This window comes from Balaenoptera ricei, chromosome 12, assembly GCF_028023285.1.
Source record: "Balaenoptera ricei isolate mBalRic1 chromosome 12, mBalRic1.hap2, whole genome shotgun sequence".
NCBI classification, from domain to species: Eukaryota; Metazoa; Chordata; class Mammalia; order Artiodactyla; family Balaenopteridae; genus Balaenoptera; species Balaenoptera ricei.
The window spans coordinates 14,288,818-14,316,302 of NC_082650.1; the positions used below are offsets into that span (position 1 = coordinate 14,288,818).

Genomic DNA, 27,485 nt, shown 5'->3' on the forward strand with positions numbered 1-27,485 from the left:
GGAGTGATATCATAGCTGAGGACAAATGTATCCAATAGTCTGAACCATATAAGATTGCTATTTCTATAGGTAAAAGTGGTCAGATATGAGCAATTTCATTGGTATTAAAGATTTTTTAATAATATTGTATTCTGACTAAATATGTTGGCACTTCTAACATTCTTGGTAGGCTTTGACTTGGCCCCTTTCAACTTTAGATGATGAGATCAAGTAACACAAGTGCATAATAACGTTTTGCCAACATCTTTAAGGATATGAGTTTTTCTTTCTATAAAAAAAGTAGTTTATGCTCTTCAAGACTTGATTCATACTAAATTTGTAGGGTAAATTTCTGGGACTTATGCTTTGGTGGAGGGAAATGTATTTGTACCTAGGAGTACCTGATGGGCAGGTGTGATAATTCAGCCTTCCAGGTTTGTATGCCCTGTACCCTCCAGGGCCAACTTCTCTTTGCCATCGCATTCCCTAGAACATCTTTGGCAAAGGATCCCTCCTTAGCAAAAACAAGGTCCATTGTTCTTTTCTCAGCCACACATGTAGCACTGATCCCATTCATTGTCAAAGCAAGAAACCTTAGGCTCTTTAAACAGGTTAGGAGCCAAAAAAAGCCTAGGTTATTATATTAAACAATAACCCTTTAATCACAGTGTTTTTTGTCTGTAGGCTGAAAAGCCAAATTTCAGACATTGCTCCTAAGATGACTGAGAAAAATATTTCTCTTGGTGTGTGTATTTGTGTGTATATGTGTGCATTCTGATTAATTTAATTGGAAATATTTCAGAATCTTTCTCCTGACTTGGGAGACAGTATTCAGTTTTCGGTACATACTTTTTTGTGTAAGTCGGAACCAAAGCATTCTTTCCTGACATGAAGCTTTCTTGAAGCCAACGTGAAGGGCACAGTTGGCTTGAGTGAGACATGATCACCTACACGGGTGTAAAATGTGAGTGAGGTGTGGCAGCCATACCTTTCCCCTACAGGAGCTCCAGGTGCACTGCGCAGAGGGGCAGGCCCTGTTGCATTCAGTGCTGCACACCAGAGAGGAAGTGATACCATCGGGCATCCCCCAGACGGAGGACCGGGCATTAGAGTCTCTCCGGCAGAACTGGCAGGCTTACCAGCAGAGGCTGTCCGAGACCCGAACTCAGTTCAATAACGTAGTCAACAAACTGAGACTGATGGGACAGAAGTTTCAGCAAGTAGACGAGTGGCTGAAAGCAATGGAGGACAAAATGAGTCTCAGAAGTGGACGTCAGTCTAACCGGGCGGCCAAGGAGATACAATTACATCAGATGAAGGTACAACTAACGTAAATTCCTCATCTTTGTCAAAGTAGCAGTTGCCTTGCATAATTTGTTTCCTTAAACTATTTAGTAACTTCTGGTCCAAGGTTTAGCTTTTGCAAAATCTCTTTCTACTTGCAAAGAAATTTGATGTACATTACAATGGAGCATTCTTCTACCAGCAATTATTTATTAGAATCCTAAGGCAGTCTAGTTTAATGAAGTATTTTATATTTTCTTCCCAAGCTTTATTACCTTGCTTGGTAAAGATACATGAATGCTAGTGTCGCAATAATTTGTTTATGGCTCTGATTTGAAATTGCTCTAATGTACTACATTGACATAATACTTGAAAATTAATTTTATTCTAATTTTTATGTAGATTCAGTGCACAGGATCAAAATAATCCTTAGGCCTCTGGAACTTCTTTTCCTTATTCATCTATTTTAAAATTTATCTAAGTACAACAAAAAGATATAAAAATATATGTAATATAGACAGAAAAGCACTCAGACTCATTAAGTGTACAGTTTTTATCATGTTACTGGAATTACATTTTCATGAAGGTTTTATGTGAAGTATTTTCAGAATTATATCACAGGATAAGTATATTCTAACAATACACTGAAATCGTTTTCTAGTAAGAAGATATACTTATTTGTCTTACTCAAGAATCTGTAAGATTGAACCTTTCCCTCCAATACTGTGTCATTTCAGAAGTGGCATGAAGAAGTCACTGCGTACAGAGATGAAGTTGAGGAAGTGGGAGCCAGAGCGCAGGAGATCCTGGATGAGAGCCACGTGAGCAGCCGAATGGGCTGCCAGGCCACCCAGCTGACGTCCAGATACCAAGCCCTTCTCCTGCAAGTGCTGGTGAGTGGGCCACCCCTGCTCATCATAGGCCAGCAAACTTCACAAGCCAGATGTTCTTCCTTTGGCTAACTTCCAGTGAAAATAATACGTGTTTAGCAAGAAAGGCACTGGCACAGGTCTTTAATCACTGTTCAATTGTGTTTCTTCTTTCAAAGGAACAAATACAATTCCTGGAGGAAGAGATCCAGAGTTTGGAGGAATCAGAATTATCTCTAAGTTCCTATTCGGATTGGTACAGCTCTACTCACAAAAATTTCAAGAATGTGGCTGCCAAAATTGATAAAGTAGATAAAGTGATGACGGGGAAAAAAATGAAGACATTGGAGGTAGGCATGCAAATATCAGGTTTGTCTCCCAATGCTTCTTCTTTCACAAGCTGTTCCCGTCTCCGCATAGAATTGGGAGTGCATGTGTTCATCCCCGCCCGGTATGATCGGTGATCCTTGGCTCACCATTTCACTCTAAATTCCAAGTTATAATCTCTTAAGCCAAAGACTGGCTTTCATTTATTTGTGTTGTGAAGCCATTTCAATGTCTTACACATGACTGGGCAAGAAATTCTTAACTAAATTCCAGTTTGACACTAAATATTAAAAGAAAAAAATTATCTCAAATTCATGGCACTGTGCGTTAATAGAGTTTTAACTCAGATCTATAGGAGCACTGTTAAGGACAAGAGAAACATCAAGTTCTTCCTTAAGTCTCTGATTTGGAAATGATATGCTGATCAAAACTTTAAAAGACCTATATTGAAGTAAAGAAGATTCCTGATTGCTGGCGGGGCAAATCTGATTATAAACTTCAAAAAACATATTTTAAGGAGAAATCAGTGGACTCAAGAATGGGACTTGAAAGGCTGTTCTTTAAAAGGAAAGAAATAATGCTAAGTTATTTGCATTTATCTGTTTGTTTATTCATTTGTTTGTTTGTATTTGCTTCCCACTCTTTCTCAGGGTTTGCTAAAAGACATGGAGAAAGGCCAGAGTTTGCTCAAATCAGCCCGAGAGAAAGGAGAGAGGGCTCTTACATACTTGGAAGATGGTGAGGCAGAGACGTTAAGAAAAGAGATCCATGACCACGTGGAACAGTTGAAGGAACTGACCAGCACTGTCCGGAAGGAGCACATGACTCTGGAAAAAGGCCTTCATTTAACAAAGGAATTCTCAGATAAATACAAAGCACTAACTCAGTGGATAGCAGAATACCAAGAAATCCTGCACATTCCTGAAGAACCCAAAATGGAATTATATGAGAAAAAAGCTCAACTATCTAAATACAAGGTAGCGTGTTGTTACTAACTGACAGATGCACGAGGACGTCATGTAGGACTGAACTGGTGGGACGTGGTTCCTGGTTTGTGTCACCCTTAGTGAGTGCTAGAAAAACTCCTTAACATGCCTGTTCTGCTGGTGGGGAGTGGTATAGATTTATTTGGCTAGAAACACTACATCAGACGTATTTTTCCATTCAGGAATTGTATTTGTCTGATATTCAAAGGTTGTATCAGTAAATGGAGATCTATTCTGACAGTGTGATCCAGGTATGTGGATCACCCAGAAAAACCTTCTTGGCATTAGGATCTCACACCTACAGATTTTATCTTTCATGTAGAGTCTTTCCTTCATCTTTTGGTACAGAAGGCCTATAAACTGACCTATGGTAAATTCAAAAGGAGACATCCTATTTCTAAGAAAATAAATTCTAATTAACCGACTGTAGTTAAACATCTTAGAAATTAATTTTTGAAAGAACAAATGGTGATGTGGATATCACTATACATGCTGTAGATATAAATATTTCACATGCTCAAATCTGTGAAACAGTTATCGAAGCTTATACATGGAATAGTCTGTTTTCTAAATTTGACCCAAATTATTTAGCGATAGTCTTTAAGAATTACAGTGTGATGGCTTGCCTCAAAGCTTTTCCTGTCGGAAGCTTTTTCCTCCTCCAGCCAGTATGTCTATTCCTGTCCTTGGTTCTTCTGCCTAGCCTGACAGTGTGTCTTTGAAGGTGTTATATAAGAATCACACTGCTTCTTCTTTTTTAGATCCCTCTGAGTTCTTGATATATTTAAATAGCACTTTTAGGCCATCATAGCAACGTTGCAACTGGAATTTGTCTCCCAGACTTCACATCCAGCTCAAGCTGCTATTGGTTTCACGAGTCAAAATCAAAAGATAGCACCTCGCTCCCTTCATAGAGAATTAAGGTTTATTTCTCTGCCGAAAGGAATGAGCTAGAAGCCAGCAATATGAACCATGTTAAATTTAGCTGAATGTAACTCTTTTCCATACTTCTCTCTGCGCATGTGAAGGGCTATTTGATGTCTTACTTTTACTCTGTATTGAAAAACTGTATTAGCCATAAAAAGGCATTCTCTCTTTATTGCTTTATACTTATTAATTTTTAAAGTATATGTCAGATCTTTATTTTTATAAATTTATTTATTTATTTATTTATTTTTGGCTGTGTTTGGTCTTCGTTGCTGCATGCGGGCTTTCTCTAGTTGCGGCGAGCAGGGGCTACTCTTTGTTGCGGTGTGTGGGCTTCTCATTGCGGTGGCTTCGCTTGTTGCAGAGCACAGGCTCTAAGCACGCAGGCTTCAGTAGTTGTGGCACGTGGACTCAGTAGTTGTGGCTCGCGGGCTCTAGAGCGCAGGCTCAGTAGTTGTGGCGCACGGACTTAGTTGCTCTGCGGCATGTGGGTTCTTCCCAGACCAGGGCTTGAACCCGTGTCCCCTGCATTGGCAGATGGATTCTTAACCACTGCACCACCAGGGAAGTCCCATCAGATCTTTATTTGAAGTAGATAAACTTATACATGCCAACGTATATGTATATATTCACCTTGATCACGTAGGTGAGCTGGCTCTTGTTGTTTTTTCTTTGTAATTCAAGTCACTCCAGCAAACGGTGTTGTCCCATGAACCGTCAGTACAATCAGTGAGAGAGAAAGGCGAAGCCCTCCTGGAGCTGGTGCAGGATGTTACTTTAAAGGACAAAATAGATCGACTTCAAAGTGATTACCAGAACCTCTGCAGTGCAGGAAAGGTAAGGAGTGATCAGAAATTCAATACAATGTGTGTATTTGCCACAAAGGGAGTCCTGACTCCTTTTTATCTGTCAGAAGATGTTAAGGCCTGGGATGGGTCAATATTTTTCCTTTTATTCAGATGGGCGTTTTAAATGGCGAAACGACTTTGTGGGTTGTGTTGTGGTTTTTTTTTTTTTTTCTGTTTCTAGTAAGTTTCTGATGTGTGTAACTCTGCCTACCCTATGAGTTGTCCTGGGCTTTTAAAAATATGAAAGTTTTGAGTAGATTTTTGGCTTGAAAGTCACTTCTAACGGACACCTGGCTTCACAGGAGCATGTTTGCCGTCTCGAGGTGAAAGTCAGAGAGCACGAAGATTACAACGGTGAGCTCCAAGAAGTGGAAAAGTGGCTGCTGCAGATGTCAGGAAGGTTAGTGGCACCCGACCTCATGGAGACAAGCAGTCTAGAGACGGTTACCCAGCAACTGGCCCACCACAAGGTATGCCTGATCGCTAAGGAGCTGAAGAATACAGGGTGGCTTTAGCAGGTGTGCCGTGTGTCTGTGTGTGTGTGTGTGTGTGAGTGCACGCATGCACCTCTCTGGGTCGTAATGACTGCACTTAAAGAATCAGGTCTGAGTCTCAAGAATGACTGATAATTGAGAACAGTTCAATTTAATACTTAAGTGACTCAACAACAGCTGAATCCTGGCATTCACCTTCTGAACATATTGTAGCATTTTTCCCAGCTAATAGTTTTTCATTGCAGAATATAATCTTTAGGGCGTAATTTATCAAAGAGAAATTATCTTTATTTTAGAAAAGTATAGCCAAAGATAGGACACAAAAATAGTAGTCACAGAGTCTGGGTTCTAGCCAGACTGTCTTCTTCCTAGTTGGGGGGACTTAGCCTCTCTGTGCCTCTGTTTTCTCCTCTGTTAAAGGTGATAATGACACCAGCCCCATCACGTAGCTGTTGTGGTCATCACAGGAGATAATGTATGTGAAAGTATTTTGTAAACCATAAAGTACAGTACTGATATGTGGTGTTAGTATATTTATTAATATGTATTTTTAGTAATTATATGTGCCAGATGACAGATGTCATATAGTCACAATTTTATAGAGCCATTTTGGTGAGCTTAATGGGAAACTGATTTTTAGTCGTGACATGGTAAATATCTAGTAGCGTGTCTTAGGAAGACCAGTTAACCATTCTGGGCTTCAGGATTCCTATAGGAGAAAATTTTATTTAGCAAATACCAACAGAAAAGTAACTATATGATATAGTCCGTTTGGCACTGAGAAAATACCCTCAGTAACCTCATGATGTAGTGGTTCCATTCCGGCTCGAAGACAAAATGTTTCTTTTCAATATGGCATATATGATAACTGTTAACCCAGCACCACTGGAAAAAAAGTGGTGGACCCTGGGCTGCTGAAGGACCACCTGGTTTCCCTTAGATGTATTGATGTGTCAGCCCAGGAAACTGTGTGTTGGAATGTCACTTGTCATTAGCATTGTAAGGAAATTAGAACCTGATTTGAAAAAGTTGGTTCCTGCTCTCTAAGTGATCTTGTGAGAAATCTCACTAGAGAACACAGGTGGGTATAGTGGTGTGTGTGAACTGGAATCGGGCAGAGACGGGCCCAAAGCTGGGGGCTGTGCCATTTACTACTTGTGAAACCTTGAACATGGTTTTTCTTTTCTTTTTGGCTGTGTTGGCTCTTCGTTGCTGCGCACGGGCTTTATCTAGTTGTGGCGAGCAGGGGCTATTCTTCATTGCGGTGTGCGGGCTTCTCATTGCAGTGGCTTCTCTCGTTGCGGAGCACAGGCTCTAGGTGTACAGGTTTCAGTAGTTGTGGTGCACGGGCTTCAGTAGTTGTGGCTCGCGGGCTCTAGAGCGCAGACTCAGTAGTTGTGGCATGCAGGCTTCAGTAGTTGTGGCTCGTGGGCTCTAGAGCGCAGGCTCAGTAGTTGTGGCTCACGGGCTTAGTTACTCCACGGCATGTGGGATCTTCCCGGACCAGGGCTCAAACCTGCGTCCCCTGCATTGGCAGGCGGATTCTTAACCACTGTGCCACCAGGAAAGTCCCTTGAACATGTTTTATAACATCTCTGTGCTTCAATCTCCTCATCTGTAAAACAATAGTAATAATACACATTTATCTGGGCTTATATATAGTCCCTGCACTATAGCAGGTGCTTAATAAATGGTAAGTGATAAAGGTTATTTTTATTTTTATCAATATAAATATTATTAGATGTAAATTAGATCTTACATAATTTAGACATTCGATTATTACATAAATCAGATATCATATTAGATAAATTAGACATTAGTAAATTAGATTAAGTTGTAATTAGATTATTTTAGATATAAATTATACCAGAATTATAATTTAGAGAGTTGAAAAATGTACTAACATCCTTCTTGCTGGTAATAATACCATGGAGCAGATCTCTAACTGAGGTGAGCCTCATGAAATCACTTAAAGGTTACTTCATTATTCGTATGTAACTTAATCCATGAAATTCATTAACTTTTCCCATTGGAGTATCTCTGAAAATATACTTTTTTTTTTATTTGTTGATATGGTAACCAAGACAAATTGCAAAACTCTTTTAAAAACATTTTAAACAGAGAAATGATTGATCTTAAACTTTCTGTTTGATGGATAGATTATTTAAAGACTAAAAATGGAATGAGAACTCAGTATTTGTTTCACTTTTGTAGGCAATGATGGAAGAAATTGCTGGTTTTGAAGACCGTTTGAACAACCTTAAAATTAAAGGCGACAGTTTGATCAGCCAGTGTGCAGACCACCTCCAAGCGAAACTTAAACAAAATGTACACTCTCATCTGCAGGGCACAAAGGATAGTTACTCAGCCATCTGCAGTACAGCCCAGAGGGTGAGTACCACTGGAACATTCTAGAATAATGAAAAATTAAGGAGAAAAGCTGTGCAAACTGGAGGTTTTTAAAAATAGTTTCTGTGCTTCAGTCTTTGGGATCGTTTTGGTGTTTTTCCAGACAGAAAATAAGAGGATAGATTTCATAGTCTCTATGTGAACATAGAACTAACATATCATATATTTGATTGATGTGATGAAGTGGTGAATTTCAGACATGTGGTTTTACTCAATCCCTTTATTCCATGAATTGATTATGAAAAAAATTTTTAATTTTGTTTGTTTTTATTTGCACACCATCAATAATACTTCTTTCTAATTTGCCATTTATTCTATAACATCAAAATAAGTTTATTCTGTAAGTCGCACAATAATTATTTCTTTTTAACTCTGTGCAGCCCAGGTTCTACTCTAATTCCGTATTTTTATGTATTCATATAGAAACTGAGAAAAGAAGTAAGCACCAATTTCGAGGTATACTTCAGTGGGTATCCCTCCAATAAAATGGAATCCTTAATGTTATAGATATAAGTCTAAGATAAATAAGAATCGCCCTTTTAACAACAATTAAGTAAAATTAGTAGATTACTCTTTATTATTCTGGAATTTATAAATGACACTGAGAAGAGTCCTTCTGTTTTTGTTCCTGGGCTATTTAGTAAGAACTGGAGAAATACAAGTGACATGGGGAGAATTATCTGTGTTCATCACGATAATAAAAAAAAATGCTGGGTGACATTAGTTGATCCCTAGATTTGGAAAATCCACCTTCAAAAAGTTAATAAAAAAGAGAGATAAAAGAATCTAACAAATAATTGCAGATGATGACAAAGGGGAAAAGGGGGTGAGACAAGAAAAACAGCAGCATGGAGCTTTCTGGTGGGCTCATTTGTTCGCTCACTCAACAGAGATTTCTTAGCACTGTCTTTGTAGCAGACTTTTTCTGTGCGTAAGGGACACAGCTTAATTTTTCTTTTTAATTGGTATATGTTCGAAAGACAAATATATTTTTAAAAGAAACTTTTAAAAAGTGAACGAAATTCTAAGAACAGAGTCAGAATCTTATAATTAAACTTTGCAAAAATGTTAAAGAAAGCAAAATACCTTTTTTCTTTTTAGTTCTGCTTGGAGTAAAAATAAATAAGGGATAGTCCCAATATCAGATAAAACTGATTAATAGATGACAGAGAAAAGCAGAATTCAATTACTGCTTCTGTTGTCTCAATAAGGAAAGAAAAGCCAGTCTAACCTCAAAGTCTTTTTTTCTTTATTTTTTTTTTTTGATAAAGAGTTTGCTCAGAAAACATCATAGGTATATTTCACCTTGATTTCAAGGAAACATGTAGTAGTTTCTCAACATATCTTTGTGGATAAAATGGAAATTGCTTGGCTGGTTGAGGATTAATTAATTGAATAGACGCATTAGAAAATGTTTGGGTTATTCTAGATTATTGTTGTCCTGGAATGTAACTTCTAAGATGAAATGAGGGCATCAAGCTCTCCCCTCCCCTGTGTTATAATTTAGTTCCAATTTACCCTACCCCTAAAACAGAAGCTTTTCAGTTAGAGAAATATTGGTTATCTTTTCATGAGCTGGCATTTTATTTTTACTTTTAGTTTCTAGTTTAAATGAAAAGGACAATATTTATACCATGGGGGAAAGCTGCAAAAACTTTCGATTTATGTTTGACCAATTTACTTCAAAGATTTTATGTGTTCTAACACATTTCTAGCGTTACATTAACCCTGCCCACCTTGTCTTTCCATGATCAGGATATTATGTTGTAATGTGTGGGTTGAGAAGTTATAAACTGGGGCATAGCCCATGTGCTTTGCAACATTTTGGAACATATGCAGACTCCGTAGATATGTGTCTGGTTTTGGGGGCCATGGTGGGGAGAGGGATCCATTTAAAGTGGACTTGTTTCATTTGCTTCCAGTGATCTTTTTAGAGATATAAAACAGCTCTCATAACTGCAGCATGATTGTTCTGTCTCAGGTGTACCAGAGTCTGGAACATGAACTTCAGAAGCACGTTAGTCGACAAGACACCCTGCAGCAGTGCCAGGCCTGGCTTTCTGCAGTCCAGCCCGATTTAAAGCCAAGCGCACATCCCCCTCTCAGCAGGGCAGAAGCCGTTAAGCAGGTAGTTTGTGATTGCTGAAAGTTTATGTTACGCTGTGATTCATTCATTCGATGAAAACATGTTAAGTACTTATTATGTGCCAAATTGTGCTGGTTGCTGGAGATATAAAAGTATAAATAAGGTCTGAGCTTGATTCCAGTCAAGTTCACATTCTAACCAGGAAGACGGACGCACAACTGAGGTCAATCTGGTCGAATAAATAGGGCATGGGCACTGTAGCCAAAAGATCGATTCCAGTGCCTGCTCAACGGGGTGACCATGGGTAAATCACTGAATTTCTCTGAGCCTCAGTGTTCTAATAGGTAAAGTGATTATAAGTATGCTTGCTTCTGAAAGTTATGAAGAAATTCAAATGTCGTACCACAGTGTACATGATTTGTAAACAGAAAAGCAAAATTAGCCTCTCCTGCATTTTTTGGCACAAAACAAGGTGCTTATTAAATAATTATTGAATGAATGCTGAATGAAATATTAATTGTTATCATGTGAAAGAAACCTATGGCATATTAATTTGACATCTACATGCTTAAAATGTTGCTGCTGAGACTTCATCAGAATATTTGAGGGATGTTTTTAAATTTTTTGTACTAAGCAACTTTTCTGTGTAGTGCAAAGAATATATTTTACAGGAATTTAGTTGTAAAGGTTGCTGCCAGATAGGAAGTAATGTAAAAATGCAATTTTTTTTTACCTCAAACTGAGATTAAAATAATATGCTTGTTCATTTAGTCTGCTTAGAGAATATGTGCAGTTAATATGCCCCCCAAAGTATACTTTCTGGCTTAAGTGATTTACATTATTTAAATCATGAAATGGCTCACAGAAGTGCATGTATTACACCTTATAAAAATAGAATATGGACAAATCAAACATGGCTCTCCTTGAATCAAGAAATGAAGTAAAGATTGTCTGTATTCTGCTTTTTCATTAGACTGTGAGCTTTCTTGGGTCATTCATTGTCTTGCGGCTGTTTGTTTCCAATGTACTTTATTCAGAACAATCCAGACCAAAGCTTGATTCTTCTCCTTTGTTCCCAAAAAAAGAAGTAAAAGGGGGAAAATAACATTAATCCCAATGACCTTTCGCTAGAACAGGAAATTTCCTACAGCTACCCGCGTTAGCTGTGGTTGCAGGAGGAAGCTCATCCTTCTTGGGCCCCAGATTCAGTGACTGCATGGTTCATTGTTTTGCTCTCTGCCCCTTCCACACTGCTTCTCAAAATGGGCTGCCCCCTTTTGGAAGCAACAGAGAAGGGAATTAGAGGTATTGGAAACACCTGGACCTCAGTTGTTCTGAAGGGGAAGAGGTTTTTTGTTGTTTCTTTTTGTTTTTGTTTTGCTTTGTTTTGATCAGTCTTTCCTTTGGCAAGTACTGCTTTCATGTAAAGTCGAGCAGGTCCTGGGTCATTAGTTAGCTTGGATGTGTCACTGGAGAATTCCACTGCTGACAGGGTGTCAGACTCTGGTCAGGCTTTGATTGGCTGCAGTTGAATTTGGTCAGGGTCCCAGGGTGCATCGTGTATCCCCAGGGCCTCCCACATGGTACATGCTCAATACGGTATGTAATGATAATATGGTCCTCACTACCGTTAGTCAGTGACAGACTGATTTGATTCCATTAAGAATGTCATTTGTTTTCATAAGGCATGATGTGAATTTGGGGGAATGAGAAGAAGTACTATCAGATTTGCCCTTGAAATTGATTTTTAGCAAAAATTTTTCATAACTGTTTTGTCATTGACAATCAACAAGCTGCTCCCAATGCTTTTGGAATCAGGCCAACTGTATACATTTTAAAATAAATCATTATTTTTTTAAAGTAAATATATTTATAAAATAAAAATTCAGATATCTCATTCTCTTCTCATTTCCAAAGGCTGTTTGGGACAGATAACTTTCTCTGAGCCATGGGTACCTGATGGGATGGTTTTGGTTAATGGCTAATGATACTAATTGAAAGTGAAACACCAGTCAGTTTGTGCAATGGATAAAAGTTTAGGTGCTACTTTCCACTTAATGGGAAATTGATCTGTATTTGTTACATTTATGTGAGAATGATGTGTCTAGGCAACCCACACAGCTTAGAGGAAATATATTGAGATGAGTCAAAAAGTTAGGCTCCATTATTAGCTATGATTTTGGAAGATCACCTGCTGTTTCTGTAGATCAACTTTATCCCATACAACTTGCAGTCAGTACCTCCTTCCCCATTAATCACAAAGATGGAGTAAGCGAAAGCCACTTCTCACCACCCCTACCACCCATCGCCCTCCGTCAGGCCATCATCACTTCTCATCTAACTCCTGCAGTAGCCTGACAACTGGGGATGCCAGTTCGGTCCCTGGTTGGGGAACTAGGATCCCACATGCCACGCGGCAACTAAGCCCATGCGCCACAACTAGAGAGCCTGCGTGCTGCAACTACAGGCTCTGGAGCCTGCATGCCACAACTACAGAAGCCCACGCTCTCTGGAACCCGTGTGCCGCGACTACTGAGCCCGCACACCACAACTAGAGAAGCCCACGCTCTCTGGAACCCGTGTGCCGTGACTACTGAGCCCGTGCACCGCAATAAAAGATCCCACGTGCCGCAAAGAAGACCCGATGCAGCCAAAAGTAAATAAATAAATATTAAAAGAAAAGAAAAGAAAAGAAAACAAGCTAGAATGTGAACAGAGAATCTGGAAAAACTGTGGAAGTTTCTTGGTTGTTCCCCTTTCCCAGACCATACAGGCTAATTAGAGTAAGAAACACCTGGTGGACAAATGGCTCCCTGCCAGTGTGTTTGGAAAGCTTTCTTTTGAGTAACTAATATATGTCATTTACAACAATGGTGAAAATACTGAGCATAGCAAGGTTATTTTTGAAATGTCAACAACATACCACAAATGGTACAAATATTTGCTATCTAAATATAGCATGCATCTCTTTCACCCTGACAAGTTTTTTTTTTTCCTCTTTGTTTGTTTTTTCAGGTCAAACACTTCAGAGCTTTGCAGGAACAGGCAAGGACCTACTTAGATCTCCTTTGCACCATGTGTGACTTGTCAAACTCTTCAGTGAAAACCACAGCAAAAGACATTCAACAAACAGAACAAATGGTAAAAGTTAAAAAATGACATTGGATATATCTGACTATATTCTCTTGCTTGAATGTTAGATGTGAAAAAAAATTTCTCCTTGGAGTATTCTTGCTATAATGCTCCTACAAGCATTATAATAAATATGTATTGAATTTCAACTAAGTCACAGAAAAGTAGGCACACTCTAATACTGATGCCACTGAATTGGAAGTGAAATATTTAGTCCCATTGAACTGCTAAACATTTGCACCTCTTTCCTCTTCTCTTTTCTCCTCAATTACCATTCTCTCTTCCTCTTTTCCTATTTTTTCACTCACTTTTTTTCTTTTCTCCTTTTCCATTGTTTTCTTTCGGTCATATTTAGTGTGAAAGGGCCTCCTGACCCTTCCTATTAGGATGGCAAACATCTGTCATGACCCTTCTAATTCATTGGCAGTGGCTGAGTGTGGTGTTAAGAATTCTGAAGCTGTATCTGGGCCCTTTGGACAGTGTTGTAATGAGTTAGCAGTACCTGCCTGCAGCAGACAGATGGCGCCACAGAGGCCGTGTGTTTGCTGCTGCTGCCTTAAACTCTGGAACACAACATGTTCGGATGAAAAAAAAAAAAAAAGACTTGGTTTTGGTATTTAATTGATTAAATATTCCAGAATAGTAAAATGATCTAAAGGAAAAAAATAATGAAGAAATTAAGATAATTAAATAATTATAATATAGATATTAAAATAATTAAACTAATGTATGTTTTTTTACTTTTATGTTTTATTACATTACCAAAGCAAGTCTGTATTTAAATCCTTAAGAAAGATGATATAGCTCCTATATTTTTTTTTACAGAAATGATTTATCGAAATAAGTTATATGATTTCAAAAACCAGTGAAGCAGATCTAAACATATATCCAAAATGTTAATAACTCAGTGTTCTATAAGAAGTATCAGCAGCTGTGCACTAGAGAACAATATAAGTCTTTTCTAGTTAACCCCAAGACCAAATTGATGACTCAGTCAAACAGATGTATCCACTGAAATGCCCAATGTGAAAAACCATTAGGGCAGCTTCTGACCTAATAAATTGTTAAAACTTCTAGACCGTCACAGCATTGACTGAAATCATATGGCATAAGTCTTAGACATTTGAAGTCTTTAGAAAACCTAAATATAAAATCTGTTTTTCTTGAAGCAAATAAAGAATTCTTTTTGGATTTATCACTCGTGTGTGTGTGTGTGTGCGCGCACACGTGTGTTGGCCTGTGTACATGGACAGGCTCATTCATTGAACATAAATGTTTCTGTCCATTGCTGCTAACTTTTGCCTCTGTGTTTTCTGCAGATTGAACAAAGGCTTGCCCAGGCACAGAACTTAACTCAGGGCTGGGAAGAGATCAAGCACATGAAGGCTGAGCTTTGGATTTACCTCCAGGATGCCAATCAGCAGCTGCAGAATATGAAGAGGAGGCACTCAGAACTGGAGCTAAATATTGCACAGAACATGGTGTCTCAAGTAAAGGTAGGAATTAACGTGTCTCCAGGGGAGCTAGAGGAGACCAGGACGGGTGTATGTCAATCAATCCTTACACATAGTTATTTAAGGAATGAGATAGAACAACTTTCATTTGGTGCCAGAAAAGTATAGCTCAGAAAGTAAACGTTCAGATATTTTCCTGGAGCTCCAGTTGGCCACTTGCATTGAAGGACATTCACTCTGTAGCTTATTTCTGAATAAAGAACTGTGGTTTAGCTAGCAGAACCTGAAGACTCTGCCATTAAACAAACATGAAGCCTTGTTATTCATTAGCTTTTCATCACAATATTGCTAAAGCTGTAGGATTTATCAATTTATTAAATATATATTTAATATATAAAACATATTAACATACAACTGATTTAAAATGTAATAAAATATTTATATAATTTAAAATATAATAGAAAATTATTATAAGTAGATTAACTTGATGGAAGTTGTACCAGATTTTTTATTTTTAAAGAATTCTTTTTTTTTTTAATTAATTTATTTTATTTTTGGCTGCGTTGGGTTTTTGTTGCTGTGCGTGGGCTTTCTCTAGTTGCGGCGAGTGGGGGCTACTCTTTGTTGCAGTGTGCGGGCTTCTCAATGCAGTGGCTTCTCTTGCTGCGGAGCATGGGCTCTAGGCGCGTGGGCTTCAGTAGTTGTGGCACGCGGGCTCGGTAGTTGTGGCTCACGGGCTCTAGAGCGCAGGCTCAGTAGTTGTGGCGCACGGGCTTAGTTGCTTCGTGGCATGTGGGATCTTCCTGGACCAGGGCTCGAACCTGTGTCCCCTGCGTTGGCAGGCGGATTCTTAACCACTGCGCCACCAGGGAAGCCCTGTACCAGATTTTTAACAAACCTTAACACATTTTTTCTCTGTGACAATCAGCCATTTTTATTTTCTACTGGGATATTGTTTGCATATGCAGGAAGAAGAATGGAAAGAATATAAATTAGATTTTGTTCTCAAAATCATGAACTTTAAAAATTTTTAGAAAACTAAGGATGTACTTTAAGATAAAATATTAACTCTTTTCCTTAGTGGCAATAATATTGTTTCACATTTATCAGTTTTCCTTTATACTTTTCAAAGTAACACAAGAAAATACCACAGTACCCTTTGATTCTTAAACACTTGGAAATTTGTTCATAAGGAAGTATGATGATTTTAGATTTTCTCTTTGTCTCTCATTATACATTCTTCAATTACATAAAGTGTTCAGAGGTATTGTATCTATGTCTCAATCTGTATTTATTTGGGGGGGGGGGGTTATTCAACATTATTTTATTGTTGTTATCCTTTAGGATTTTGTTAAGAAACTACAGTGCAAACAGTCATCAGTGACCACTATTACAGAGAAGGTGGATGAGTTAACCAAGAAGCAGGAGTCTCCTGAACACAAGGAAATAAGTCATTTAAACGACCAGTGGTTGGATCTGTGCCTTCAGTGCAACAATCTGTGCTTGCAAAGGGAAGAGGATTTCCAGAGAACACAAGATTACCACAACTGTATGAATGTCGTCGAAGTGTTCTTAGAAAAATTTACTACAGAATGGGATAACTTAGCCAGGTAACAGCAATTCTCCAGTGGGTCACCAAAATGCTAAGCCAGAAATTTCTTAATTTCTATAAAAATCAAAAATGTCTTTCTTACATTTTAAACATTCATTTTCTATCATCATAAATATTGATAAAACATTATTAAGAATATGGTGTCATCTGTATCCATAATCATGATTTTCCTTGCTCAGTGTTAATTTAAGCAGTGAGTAAAAGGAAAATATTTGAAAATGGCACCATTTCTACCTGTGACCTCAAGGAATATTTCAAAGCTGTTATACTGTGAGTTCAAAGAATATCCCAAGAATATTTCTAGTTTTAATTACCAGTTATGGGACTATCATCTATGATTTCAGGACATGAATCCTTCTTGAATCTATAGTTCCACGGGTTTCTTGTCAATTCTGTAAAGTAACACATTCTGTGTAATTCAGTCTAGTTTTGTCTTGTACTTGTGGTATTCTAGAACTTAGTGAACAATCTAAATTCAATTAATGTGTGTCTTATTTGATTTTATAGCAATTGAAACCCTCTTAACTTTTTCTTTGAAAAGGATTCCCTCTCTCCCACATACACTGAGTCATCATATGGAAATCTTTCTATGCTCTGATCACTATAATTGTTAAAACCTGTACTTCTGCCCAGATTTATCAATTTGTAGCAATTAAAACTGAAAACATTATTCTAGCTGTAGTTAAATCGTTAAACCATGGGGTTTTTTGGTTTGGGGTGTTTCCTTTTTGGAGGAGGTACACTACTTTCTGATTTGTTTACTTTTTCTTGATGCTCAGCATTTTACTAATCTTTGGGATAAATCCAATATCAGCAAAAACCCATATTTCAGACGGACAATAGGCACCTCCATCTGGTTAACCCACAAACACCTCAGATCTAATATGTCCCAAACAGAACTCATCATATGGCCTCCCAACACTCTTCCTCATACTTCAGAACTAATCGTTTTGTAAGTGAAAAAGACTCTAAGATTGAATTTTCTCATATGTGTTTTGTAGTCAAAGGGATGAGAATTCTTTGCATTTCACAGTTATTTCGAAAGATTTCTAACGATAAACAGAAAATATCTAAGTTCCACACATGAGCAGCTGTTAGAGCCATTGGTTATTTCTTACACATGGTATACCATCTAGCACTGGATTGTTTACTGGAGCTTCTTCTCACAGGAAAGCACATAAATCACAGATCACTTAATTTCTCTAAGTGCCTTTCAAGAATGCAGTAGATCAGTGTTTCTCAATATTTAGTGTTTCCTCAAATCATCAAGGGAACTTGTTAATATGCAGATCCTGCTCAGTTGCTAAGAGTCAGAGGAAGAAGCTAAAAAGTACACGTCAGACGTGATGGGAGGGCAGTCTTAGCTAGAAGAAGTATCTGGGCAACCTATCTTGGTTCAACTTCTGCTATGGAAATATATGGGTCTTACGTTCCATAATAATTATAGCATTTCTGTCGATAAGCCATGAATTGAACCACTCGAAGCTAAGAAAGAAGATGGTGATATGCACTTTAACATGATATGAACAAACACAGATATTAACTAAAGTTAACTTGATTTTATGTCTTTTAATATATACATATAGATCTGATACAGAGAGCACAGCCATCCACCTGGAAGCTTTGAAGAAGTTGGCAATGTCATTGCAGGAGAGGAAGCAGGCTATTGAAGATCTGAAAGAGCAAAAGCAGAATATGATAGACCATCTGAATGTAGATGACAAAGAATTAGTCAAAGAACAGACAAGTCACCTTGAACAACGCTGGTTTCAGCTTGAGGACCTTGTTGAAAGGAAAATCCAAGTGTCTGTCACCAACCTGGAGGAGTTAAATGTGGTCCGGTCCAGATTTCAGGAGCTGATGGACTGGGCAGAAGAGCAACGACCCAACATTGCTGAGGCTCTTAAGCAGAGCCCCCCGCCTGCCGTGGCTCAGAACCTTCTCATGGATCACCTTGCCATTTGCAGCGAACTGGAGGCCAAACAGATGCTCCTGAAATCACTCCTGAAGGATGCTGATAGGGTGATGGCTGATCTTGGCCTCAATGAGAGGCAGATAATCCAGAAGGTACTCTCTGATGCCCAAAGGCATGTGAATGGCCTCAGCGACTTAGTGGGCCAGAGACGAAAGTACTTAAACAAGGCTTTGTCTGAGAAAACCCAGTTTCTAATGGCAGTGTTCCAGGCGACCAGCCAAATTCAGCAACATGAGCGCAAGATAACGTTCCGTGAACATATCTGCCTGTTACCGGATGACGTGAGCAAACAAGTGAAAACATGCAAGAGCGCACAAGCCAGCCTCAAGACTTACCAAAATGAAGTCACGGGACTTTGGGCCCAGGGTCGCGAATTAATGAAAGGGGTCACAGAGCAGGAAAAGAGCGAGGTACTGGGGAAGCTTCAGGAATTGCAGAGTGTCTATGACACCGTTTTACAAAAGTGCAGCCATCGGCTACAAGAACTAGAGAAAAATTTGGTTTCTAGGAAGCATTTTAAGGAAGATTTTGATAAAGCTTGTCACTGGCTAAAACAAGCAGATATTGTTACCTTTCCTGAAATCAACCTAATGAATGAGAGTGCTGGGCTGCATACACAACTGGCCAAATACCAACACATTCTGGAACAATCTCCAGAATATGAAAATCTCCTACTTACGCTACAGAGAACTGGACAGGCCATACTGCCGACGCTGAATGAAGTCGATCATTCCTACCTCAGCGAAAAGCTGAATGCACTGCCCCTGCAGTTCAATGTAATTGTCGACTTGGCTAAAGACAAGTTCTATAAAGTCCAGGAAGCAATTCTGGCTCGGAAAGAATATGATTCCTTGATCGAGTTGACAACCCAGTCTCTGTGTGAACTCGAAGACCAGTTCTCCAAGGTGAGCCAGGTCCCCAGCGACCTGAGTGTTGAAGAGGCTCTGTGTCTTCAGGATGGTTGTCGAGCTCTTGGGGGAGAGGTGGCAGCCCTTGCACAAGCAGTGGATGAACTGAACCAGAAGAAAGAAAGTTTTCGCAGCACAGGGCAACCATGGCAACCAGACCAGATGCTGCATCTCGTCACCCTGTACCACAGGCTGAAGCGACAAACAGAACAAAGGGTGAGCTTATTAGAAGACACCACCAGTGCTTATCAAGAGCATGAAAAGATGTGCCACCAGCTAGAGAAACAACTAGAGGCTGTGAGAACAGAGCAGGCCAAGGTGAACGAGGAGACGCTTCCTGCAGAGGAAAAGCTCAAAGTGTATCACTCCCTGGCGGGAAGCCTCCAGGATTCAGAAATTCTTCTAAAACGAGTGACTGTGCATCTCGAAGATCTTGTTCCGCATCTTGATCCCTCAGCTTATGAGAAAGCCAAGCATCAGATCCAAGCCTGGCAAGAGGAGTTAAAACTGCTGACTTCCGCCATTGGCGTGACGGTGATGGAGTGTGAGAGCCGCATGGTGCAGAGCAGAGACTTCCAGACGGAGCTGAGCCGCTCCCTGGTCTGGCTGCGGAGCGTGGAGACAGCGCTGAGTGGGCCACTGTGCCTGGACCTGAACCTGCGGGATGTCCAGGAGGAGATCAGAAAGGTCCAAATCCATCAGGAGGAGGTGCAGTCCAGCCTGAGGATAATGAATGCACTGAGTAACAAGGAGAAGGAGAAATTCACGAGAGCCAAGGAGCTGATCTCTGCCGACCTACAGCGCACACTAGCAGAGCTCTCTGAGCTGGACGGGGCCCTGCAGGAAGCTCTCCGCACCAGACAGGTCGGTACCACAGGGCTTCCCCTTTCTTTTTTCCACTTTGCTTCTTTGTAAATAGGTGTGACAATTTTCTTTGGTTTTGAATTTTTTTGTTTAGAATTGCTTCCTTAAATATTTCTTTTTTGGCTGCTACATGGAATCATCTTCAGTTGTGACTTAAAAAGATGCTTTTATTGTTTATGCTCATGGTATTCATTTCATGCGATTTTCATGTTGACTTGACTTTAGTTTTAATACAGGGACAGCTCAGTTGTCACTCTCCTTTAGGAGAGATAATAAACGATAGCACTAGTATAATTAATACCATATGTGAGGAATTAATAATAAAATTCATTCATTAGCAATGAATAAGTAGTGATGCTTTTTTAAAAACAATGAGAAACCTGGCATTTCTAAGCTTAGTACTGGGTGAAGAGTCTCCAAATGGAGAGAGGCAGGTGGGTGATGCAGTCCTGACCTGATGCTGAGCCAGGCTTTCTTGTGGGGTCTCCCATCAGTTGCCCCATCTCTCCACCCCTTCCTCAGGGAGGAGTGCTTCCTCTTCTCTGGCTTCCCTGAAGCACAACAGAAGCAAGACTAGAATATCCATCATGACTTGACTTGAAGATAACAAAGAAATGAGAGCATGCCCAGGACCTCCCAGGTTAGCCTCCTAATCGCGGCTTGTTCTGGGGCTCTGTGCATTCAAAAATAAGAGAGATACAACAGTGCCCAGAGGTGTACTTACTTTAATCCCTTGACCCTTTTTCTCCACATCTGTCCCTCTGATTCTATGGGATTTCAACCAGCCGTTTAAGTTAAGGACAGCCTTCCTTAGGATAATATAGTAACTATAGCTTTGGAGTAAAGCACACCTGGATTTTAATCTCAGTTATTTGATCTTGAGCAAATTACTTACATCCTGTAAGTCTCAGTTTTCTCTGTGGAAGAGGGATAATAATATCTCCCTCTTCAGATTTATATTCTTAGTGCAGGGTCTGATGTAGAGGTCGCCCCCGATGACTCTTAGCTATCATTTAACTTTATTTTTCACATAGATTAAGGTTAACACTAAATCATACAATTTTTAAAAAAACTTAACATGTGGTTAAAATCTTAGTAAACTTCATCATGTAAAATTCTGACTTCTTAAACTAGAGTCTATTTAGTATATTTTTACCTTTTCATGTTGGTTCAGGCCACTGTTAAATTTTTTTCAAAAAACTATGTCCCTATAGCTGTAGAGATAGAGATAAGAGTATTTAACCCAGAGTGAAGAATCAAAACAGAAGTTACCTGGAATTTTCATTCTTGAAAAACATCTGTCATGTAAGCTTGCTTCTGTTGATTTGGTGATTTTTGAACCAAAATCTTGAATCTGCTAAGGTGTCCCTACTTCTGCCATCTTGTGATTGGTAGTCTTATTGATTGTCTTGGCCCAAATAACTGAAGGTCACGGTTCTGGTGCCATTTCTAACCTCCACCACTGATTCTTTGCTTTGCCATCCTCATTCTTTCCTCATTAAGTGCTAATCTTACAAGTACTTTCTCTACTACTTCTCTGCATCTTTGCTTGACAGTAATGGCTTGTCTTGTCCAGCCACTGATGGCCAATTAGAGTGTTTCCTTTCCTTCTGGATTTGAATGGACTTCATTGCACAGGGGTCAGCTTTCCAATCTACAACTTTTCTATCATAGTCTCTATGCAAGACTTACAGGCTACTATTTCACTACCAGAAATCACTATTTAGTCTGGTAAATGCCGTTTTGGAAGTTTGGTGTTATTTCACTCCCTTTTTTCCCCTCCAGCTTTATTGAGGGATAATTGACAAAGAAAATGGTAAGATATTTAAAGTGTACAATGTAATGGTTTGATATATGTATACATTGTGAAAGAAGTCCTTCTTCAAGTTAATTAACAAGTTAACACATCTATCACATCACATATTTATCTCTATCTTTTTTTTTTTGGTGAAAACATTTAATTTCTACTTTTTAAGCAAATTTCAATTATATGTTACACTGTTGTCAGCTGTAGTCACCAGGTTACACATTAGATCCTCAGAGCTTATTCAACCTAAAACTAAAAGTTTGCACCTTTTTTTTTTTTTTGGCTGCACCACACAGCTTGTGGGATTTTAGTTCCCCGACCAGGGATTGAACCTGGGCCCTCAGCAGTGAGATCGTGGAATCTTAACCCCTGGACCACCAGGAATTCCCGAAAAGTTTGCACCATTTTACCAACCTCTCTATTTTGTTCACCCTGCAGCCCCTGGCAACCAGTTTTCTACTCTAAGTTTCTATGATTTCAGCTTTTTCTTTTTTTCTTTTTTTTAGAGTCCATATGATATTTGTGAGACCATGTGATATTTGTCTTTTTCTGTCTGGCTTATTTCACTTAGCGTAATATCCTCCAGGTTTGTCCATGTTTTTGGAAATGACAGGATTTCCTTCTTTTTTAAGGCTGAATAATACTCCAGGGTGTGTATTTTTTTTTTAATTTATTCATCTGTGGATGGACACTTAGGTTGTCTCCATACCTTGACTATTGTGAATAACACAGCTATGAACATGAGAGTACAGATATCTCTTCGAGATAATGATTTTGTTTTCTTTGGATAAATACCCAGAAGTGAGATTGCTGGGTCATATTGGCAGTTAATTTCTTGAGGAACTTCCATGCTGTTTTCCATAGTGGCTATACCAGTTTACGTTCCTACTGGTATTATTATACTCCTACCTAAATGAGGCATTATTTCACTTTGGTGAATATTCATTCTGCCACATATTAGTAAGCATTATATTTTTTCTTTAAAGAGAGGACATTTCAGAACCATCATAAATTTCTGTTCCATCTGTGTCCTTGTTTGTTTATTTTAACTGCAATAATAAAATTATAACAAGAAGAACAGAAGGGAAAGTGAAGGATAATAATGGATTGCACCAAAAAAATTTTACCAGCTTATCAATTCATTTATACACATACATCCATGTGACTGAAGACTGGAAAAGAAATGGAAAGCATAAATTATTTTTGGCAAACACATTGCAAAAGAGAGTTGATTATGTTTGCATTTGCTGTTTTTCAGGCTACCTTGACTCAAATGTATAGTCAGTGTCAAAGGTACTATCAAGTGTTTCAAGCAGCTAATGACTGGCTTGACGATGCTCACGAAATGCTACAGCTGACAGGCAACGGCCTAGATGTGGAGTGTGCAGAGGAAAGTCTCAAAAACCACATGGAATTTTTTAGTACAGAGGATCAGTTCCACAGCAATCTGGAGGAGCTCCAAGACCTAGTAGCCAACCTGGACCCACTCATCAAGCCAACTGGAAAAGAGGACTTAGCACAGAAAATGGCCTCCCTGGAAGAGAAAAGCCAGGGGACAATACAGGATTCACACGTCCAATTAGATCTCTTGCAGAGGTATTGGAGTTGTTTTGCTCTTTATATTCTAGTGAAATGGATTTTCACATGGAAAATAGGAATATATTAATGATATACATTATCGTTCAGTCTTTTAAGTATCACTAGACATATTGACATCAGAGCTCTGCATAGAGATGTGTGATTTTAAGTTGCTTATTGTCGTGTGTTGGATTTTTTCAAGGTGTGCAGCTCAATGGCAGGATTACCAGAAAGCAAGGGAAGAGGTTATTGAATTGATGAATGATGCAGAAAAGAAATTGTCTGAGTTTTCTTTATTGAAGACTTCTTCCAGTCATGAAGCAGAAGAAAAATTGTCAGAACACAAGGTTAGTTTTATTGTTTTTTTTAATATTCTTTCATTGTAACTGTAATGGGTCTTTGCAATATGATAGTTCCAGAAGCAAGTCAATAAATCTTCATTTCCACCTGGGCTTTTTAAACGCAAAAAGGATACATTTAACCACATTTCATAGCAGTTTTAACTCAATTAATGCAGTCACCTTTTCAGGATTCCTGTTAGAAATACATAGCTAGGTTTAAAAAGACACATTCAGAGCAATTTGCTTCTGATAAGATGTGATACAGTAGATTTCAGTAAATACTTTCTTGTGTAACTTAGATTAATTCAATTAAAATTCAAAAATTAATAACTTGAGTCTCACTCATATCACAGCAATATAAGGTAGAATGTGACATACTTAAATATCAAATTCCATTCACTTATATTTTTGCTAGTTTTTAAAAATGGGAGAATGTCATCTCAAGCAGCATGTAAATGTTTGTTTGTAATAAATAAGTATTCACCTTACCTCTTTAAAAAAGCCAAGCCTAACTCAATTACAAATTCGATGTAAAAGTAAGAATTACCAGAGGAAAATAAACATATGTAGGAACATTTCCTTTTGCAGATAATTTTAGGCTTTACCAAAATCCATAGAGCTTTTGAAAAAAACCATCTCTCCCCTCAACCTCTATTCCTCTCCCCACCCAGGCTTTAGTGTCAGTAGTTAACTCTTTTCATGAGAAAATTGTGGCCTTAGAGGGTAAAGCTTCAGAACTGGAAAGAACCGGAAATGGCACCAGCAAAGCAACCATAAGCAGGTCGATGACGGCTGTCTGGCAGCGCTGGACACGGCTCCGCGCTGTGGCCCAGGACCAGGAGAAGATACTGGAAGATGCAGTGGATGAGTGGAAGAGCTTTAACAATAAGGTAATCTCCGTTACTGATGGACTCAAAGTATTGTTTCCTTGCTGATGAGAATGTATTTTGAAAAGTGGTGTTTTGCTCCTTTTTTTCAAATCGGCCTTATGAAAGTAAAAAGCCTTTTTAAAAAAATCTCTATTTCCATTGACTTGAAAACCAAAATATGAAATAAAATACATATGAAATGTGCAATTTAGTCCCAAGTCTGGGTCCAGTTATTTTAATAGGAAATAAACCAAGTAATCACATTTTGAAAGGAGGACAAGCCCATTTTGCCCCATTTGTGAGGCTCTTAGTGATATTTTCTTTCCTGGCCCTGAAAAAATGCAAAACACTTTGTCTTTGCCATGAAATAAGCAGGAATTTAACTCATTTTCCAAATCCTGTTTAATATCTTCCCTTTTAAGTAGGGTTCAAGTTTTAAGCCACATCTTCCTTTATGACTCAAAGGCACATATTCATGTTAGCATAAATATTGAAAAGAGTTTTTCTTTTATCTGTTTAGTAAAAGAAAATTTAAAAAAAAAACCTTTTTGTATGTTATGAAATGTCTGATTGCCCTATTATTATTATATTATTATTTTTATTTATTTATTTATTTTTGGCCACGCCATGCAGCATGTGGGATCTTAGTTCCCTAACCAGGGATCGAACCCGTGCCCCCTGCATTGGGAGCACAGAGTCTTAACCATTGGACTGCCAGGGATGTCCCTGCCCTGATGTTATTTTGAGATTAAATCTTAAAACCCAGAATAATAGTGGTGGTCTTTCCTTCCATGTTAAGGAGATTGTTCACATTTTAGTTTCCTGAGATTTAGAGTTGACACCATCATCTTTAACGTGCTCCAATGCATTAGTGTCAAATTTGGCATTTATGGGAATTGCCCTCTTTTTTTCAGTTTATTTACTTTGAACTTCACAGTATGTACATTTGTCATCAGGTTAAAAAAGCCACTGAAATGATTAATAAGCTGCAAGATAAATTGCCGGGAAGTTCAGCAGAGAAAGCCTCCAAAGCAGAACTCTTAACTCTTCTTGAGTATCATGACACATTCATTCTGGAGCTGGAACAGCAACAGTCGGGCTTACGGATGCTGGAGCAGCAAGCACTGAGCATGCTCCGGGAAGGGGCCACGCCGTCCCCTGGAGAAGAGCCACCCACTGTGCAGGAAATCACGGCAATGCAGGACCGGTGCCTGAAGTAACTATACACCTGCTCTCATTCTCTGTTTCTAAACTTGGCCATGACCCAAAGGGACAAATGTGGTACTAAGAGTCTGGGGGTGCTCCCCCCAGACCACCTTAAAAATGTGGGGCTCTGTTCCTGTCATCCTTGCTATCTAGTACATATCTAGTCGTATTTAGAAATATAGTAATGAACCAGATGCAATCTCTGCCTTCAGGTAGTTTACAGTCAAGCAGCAGAGGTAGACAACTAAAGATGCCTTTTAGGTGGAGCGTGGGAGGGGCACTAAGGGAAATCAAAGCAGAGGCAACTAATCTAGGAGAGGAGTCAAGGAAGGCTTCTCTTCAGAAGGGGTATTTAAGCTAAAGACTAAGCAGGCTTGAGCCAGCCAGTGAGGTGGAAGGAGAGTTCTGCAAACAGGGGAATAGCAAGTAAGAAAGCGTGGAAGGAAGCGTGTCACCTCAGGGAACTCTTGGGTGATGGGGCAATTCATGAGACATAAAGCTTAAAAGGTAAACAGTTGGGGACTTCCCTGGTGGCGCAGTGGTTAAGAATCCTCCTGCCGGGCTTCCCTGGTGGCGCAGGGGACACGGGTTCGAGCCCTGGTCTGGGAAGATCCCACATGCCGCGGAGCAACTAGGCCCGTGAGCCACAACTGCTGAGCCTGCGCGTCTGGAGCCTGTGCTCCACAACATGAGAGGCCACGATAGTGAGAGGCCCGCGCACCGCGATGAAGAGTGGCCCCCCACTTGCCACAGCTAGAGGAAGCCCTTGCACTGAAACGAAGACCCAACACAGCCCCCCCAAAAAAAATTAAAAATAAAAAATAAATAAATAAATAAATAAATCCTAAAGACGTGCTTTTAAAAAAAAAAAAGAATCCTCCTGCCAATGCAGGGGACACGGGTTCGAGCCCTGGTCCAGGAAGATCCCACATGCCACGGAGCAACTAAGCCCGTGAGCCACAACTACTGAGCCTGTGCTCTAGAGCCCGTGAGCCACAACTACTGAGCCCACATGCCGCAGCTACTGAAGCCTGCGTGCCTAGAGCCCATGCTCCGCAACAAGAGAAGCCACTGCAATGAGAAGCCTGCGCACCACAACGAAGAGTAGCCCCCGCTCGCTGCAACTAGAGAAAGCCTGTGCAGCAACAAAGACCCAAATGCAGCCAAGAAAATAAATAAATAAATAAATAAATAAATAAATAAATAAATAAATTTATTTAAAAAAAAAAAAGGTAAAACAGTTGGGAGCTGTTGAGTACTTGGTTTCAATAAATCTTGATAACTCATTGGCTAAACTGGATGACACATAGATTAGAGCAAGGATGATACCAAAGTCCAGGTTAATAATAGTCATTTACTGATAGTGAACTTAGAGAAAGTTAATCTTTTATTTATTTATTTATTTATTTATTTATTTATTTATTTATTTTTGGCTGTGTTGGGTCTTCATTGCTACACACAGGTTTTCTCTAGTTGTGGAGAGTGGGGGGCCACTCTTCGTTGCGGTGTGCTTCTCTTGTTGTGGCGCAC

At 39.2% G+C, this 27,485-nt stretch overlaps 1 protein-coding gene across 1 annotated transcript in view; it reads left to right on the forward strand.

The window, feature by feature from the left end:
* SYNE1 (spectrin repeat containing nuclear envelope protein 1) overlaps positions 1-27,485 on the forward strand; it is a 443,997-nt gene that overhangs the window by 233,123 nt on the left and 183,389 nt on the right. Inside the window, exons 65-80 of the mRNA XM_059940974.1 lie at positions 981-1,298; positions 2,001-2,156; positions 2,312-2,482; positions 3,110-3,436; positions 5,057-5,209; positions 5,523-5,690; positions 7,929-8,105; positions 10,105-10,251; positions 13,225-13,350; positions 14,661-14,837; positions 16,140-16,405; positions 17,994-20,154; positions 23,220-23,557; positions 23,742-23,886; positions 24,552-24,770; positions 25,706-25,965. Of these exons, the coding sequence (XP_059796957.1) occupies positions 981-1,298; positions 2,001-2,156; positions 2,312-2,482; positions 3,110-3,436; positions 5,057-5,209; positions 5,523-5,690; positions 7,929-8,105; positions 10,105-10,251; positions 13,225-13,350; positions 14,661-14,837; positions 16,140-16,405; positions 17,994-20,154; positions 23,220-23,557; positions 23,742-23,886; positions 24,552-24,770; positions 25,706-25,965 (5,309 nt within the window). The remainder of the gene's footprint in view (positions 1-980; positions 1,299-2,000; positions 2,157-2,311; positions 2,483-3,109; positions 3,437-5,056; positions 5,210-5,522; positions 5,691-7,928; positions 8,106-10,104; positions 10,252-13,224; positions 13,351-14,660; positions 14,838-16,139; positions 16,406-17,993; positions 20,155-23,219; positions 23,558-23,741; positions 23,887-24,551; positions 24,771-25,705; positions 25,966-27,485) is intronic.